General features: G+C 48.6%; 1 protein-coding gene across 1 annotated transcript; it reads right to left on the bottom strand.

Moving 5' to 3' along the window:
* Positions 1-1,050: 1,050 nt before the first annotated feature.
* LOC114174403 lies at positions 1,051-3,147 on the bottom strand. Its single transcript, XM_028059241.1, has one exon. The coding sequence runs from the start codon at positions 3,145-3,147 to the stop codon at positions 1,051-1,053; it is 2,097 nt and encodes a 698-aa protein (XP_027915042.1).

Here is a 3,147-nt window from a genome sequence, read left to right as displayed (position 1 = left end):
TATGGCCTCATAGCTCTGAAAGTACGGCCGTAGTCTTCTGGTTGTGACTACTAATGCTAATGCCACCTTCTCAACTGTCTGGTAGCGCAGCTCAGCATCGTGCAAAACTCTGCTGATGAAGTAAACAGGTTGTTGTTGTCCATCGTGTTCCTGGACTATAGCAGTGCTTACAGCGTTATTAGAAATAGCTAGATATACTAAAAGTGGTTTACCTTTTGCGGGTTTGTGCAATATCGGGGGTGAGGACAAATATTCCTTCAATTTAACAAACGCATGCTCATAGGCTTCATCCCACACGAACTTACAAGCCTTCCTCACCAGTTTAAGCATGGGCTGTGTTTTCTCAGCTAGTGTCGGCATGAATCGTGACAGTGCCGCTAAACGTCCAACCAACCTCTGTGTCTCCTTGATGTTTCCAGGACTACGCATACTCAACACCGCTTGGCACTTTTCCGGGTTGGCCTCAATACCTCGGTGCGTTAACATGAAGCCTAGGAATTTCCCTCTTGTGACCCCGAACACGCACTTCTCAGGATTCAGACGCATGTCATATTGGCGCACTGCATGTAGCACCTCCCTGAGGTCTGTTATATGCTGCTCTAACGAATCGGACATCACCACCATGTCATCCACGTAAACCTCCATACACTTTCCAATTAGATGATGAAAAACTCGATCCATCAACCTCTGATACGTCGCCCCTGTATTTTTCAAGCCAAAGGGCATTACCTCATAGTAGAAATTGGCTTCCTCTGTGATGAAAGCTGTTTTCTCCTTGTCACCTACGTACATAGGTATTTGGTTGTAACCCGAATAGGCATCCAGGAAACTAAGTACCCTATGGCCAGCTGCTCCATCGACAAGCCGGTCGATGTTGGGCAAAGGATAAGTGTCTTTGGGGCAGGCCTTATTAAGGTCCGTATAGTCTGTGCACATCCGCCACTTACCATTGGACTTTTTGACTAACACCACGTTGGCCAACCAAGTGATATACGTAGCCTCTGTAATAAAGCTCGCGGAGAGCAATTTCTGCACCTCGACCTTGGTTGCTTACCTCTTCTCTCCCCCCATTTTTCGCCTCTTTTGAGCGACCGGTTTTGCTTCTGCATAAATAGACAGTCTGTGACAAGCAATTCGAGGGTCGGTTCCAAGCATGTCAGCTGCACTCCAGGCGAACAAATCGGCATGTTCGTTCAACGTCTGCTTCAGCTCTACGACATCTGCATATGCCTTACCGGTGTAGCTGTACTTGAGCCCATTCCCGAAGTCATGTCTCTCTATGGCCTCAGCTGGTTCGACCCGTGTGTCATCATTGAAGCGAGGATCTAAGTCTGCGCCCTCAATCCTCGATGTCCTCTCAATGTTGTGCACTGCGTGTCTTAGGGGTGACTTGGGTCGTCCTCTCAAGCTATCTGCATAGCACTTACGGGCAGTGGGTTGGTCCACGTGTATGGTGATGATGTCTCCAGATGCGGAAGGAAACTTCATTGCCAAATGATATGTAGAAACGACTGCGCCTAACGTATTAAGAGAGGGCCTTCCTAATAATATGTTATATGATGTGTGTGCATCGATAATGAGGTACCTGATCTTTACCGTCCTCGTCACCTTTCCTCCTCCAAATTTAGTGAAAAGGTCGATATAGCCTTTCGTGTCCACCCTTTCACCTAAAAAGCCAACTATGGGTTCCGAATAATGTTGAATGTCTGCTTCTGAGATTTTCAACTTTTTGAAAGTTCTCCAATAGAGGATATCCACCGAGCTTCCTTGATCCACAAGGGTCTTTCTGACGGCGAAGTCTTCGATTTCCACCGATATGACCATCGGATCATCATGTTGAGGGTCAACAGCCTGAAAATCGTCGTCCCGAAAGGTGATAGGCGGCATACGCCTACGCGGATATATGGAAACTGCATTCACACTCTGAACTTCACGGACATACTTTTTTGTGGCAGATGCAGTGGAGCCCCCGCCGGCGAAACCTCCCACAATGTAATTGATAACTCCCCTTAATGGCTTTTCCTGTGGTTCACGTTGCTCATCCCTCTTATGATCGATCTTTCGTCTGAGGTTATATTCGCGCCGCCCCCCATACGCTGGCGCTCTGTACTCTTTCCTCTCGTTTCCCCCATCTCGGTCCTCCTTTCTGGATGAAAATCCCCCCTCTTCACGTCTTACAAACCTCTTGAGATGCCCAGCTTGTATTAGCTCCTCGATCTTGTCCTTTAGTGTGAAACACTCTTCCATAGTATGGCCATAATTTCGGTGGTAACGGCAGTGCTTCGTGGTGTCCGCATGGGGGGGAGTTGGGACCTTTCTAGGAGGGGATATAAGGTCGGCATTAAGGGCTTCCTCTAGAATCCGTGCCCTGTTGGATATCGGCGGGGTGTATCTATGATACTTTGGTTGTCTTTGCTCTCGGAACCTAGAGCCTGATCTAGAGGTTGCCGCTCTGTCATTCTCGGGTTGCTTCCTGTCATGGATTTCCCCGCGGGTGGTGTTGCGAAACTCCTTCAACTCTTCCATTTGCATAAATTTTGTAGCTTGCGTTCGGAGCTCGTCCAGATTAGCCACGGGTTTTTTGCACAAGCTGTCCACAAACGGGCTCGGTCGTAGGGCTGTAATCAGATGATGCATGGCCACCTCTGGATTCAAATTATTGATGTTCAGGGACAGTTTCCCGAATCGCTCCATGAAATTGCGCAATGTCTCATCTTTTTCCTGCCGCACATTCACCAGTGCCAAAGAGGTACTGTGATAGGGTTTGGGAATAGCAAATTGAATGCTAAAACGCGTTTTCAGCATATCAAAACAATCAACAGAGTTGGGGGGAAGCCGGGTAAACCAACGGAGCGTCGGACCCTTCAACGATGTTGGGAAAACGCGATAGAGGATTGCGTCTTCGGTTGTGTACAGTCCCACCTGAGTGGTAAAGATGTCTATATGCTCCTCCGGATCTGTGGTGCCATCATACTGATTCATAGTAAGCCCCTTCCAACGCGCGGGGAGGTCGACCGTCATGATGCCGTCCACGAAGGGGTGACGCCTAGGTGTTCCTACTCGAGCACCAATCTGATTGGGGTTAGTTTGAGCGCGAGACTCCTCCTGGTATGACGTCTCTTCCTGTACCTCCTCTTCTTGTGGCAT

The sequence above is a fragment of the Vigna unguiculata genome, chromosome 2 (assembly GCF_004118075.2).
Source record: "Vigna unguiculata cultivar IT97K-499-35 chromosome 2, ASM411807v1, whole genome shotgun sequence".
Classification (NCBI taxonomy): domain Eukaryota; kingdom Viridiplantae; phylum Streptophyta; class Magnoliopsida; order Fabales; family Fabaceae; genus Vigna; species Vigna unguiculata.
The sequence above is the reverse complement of the archived record's forward strand: the minus strand, read 5'-3'. Positions and strand labels throughout refer to the sequence as shown.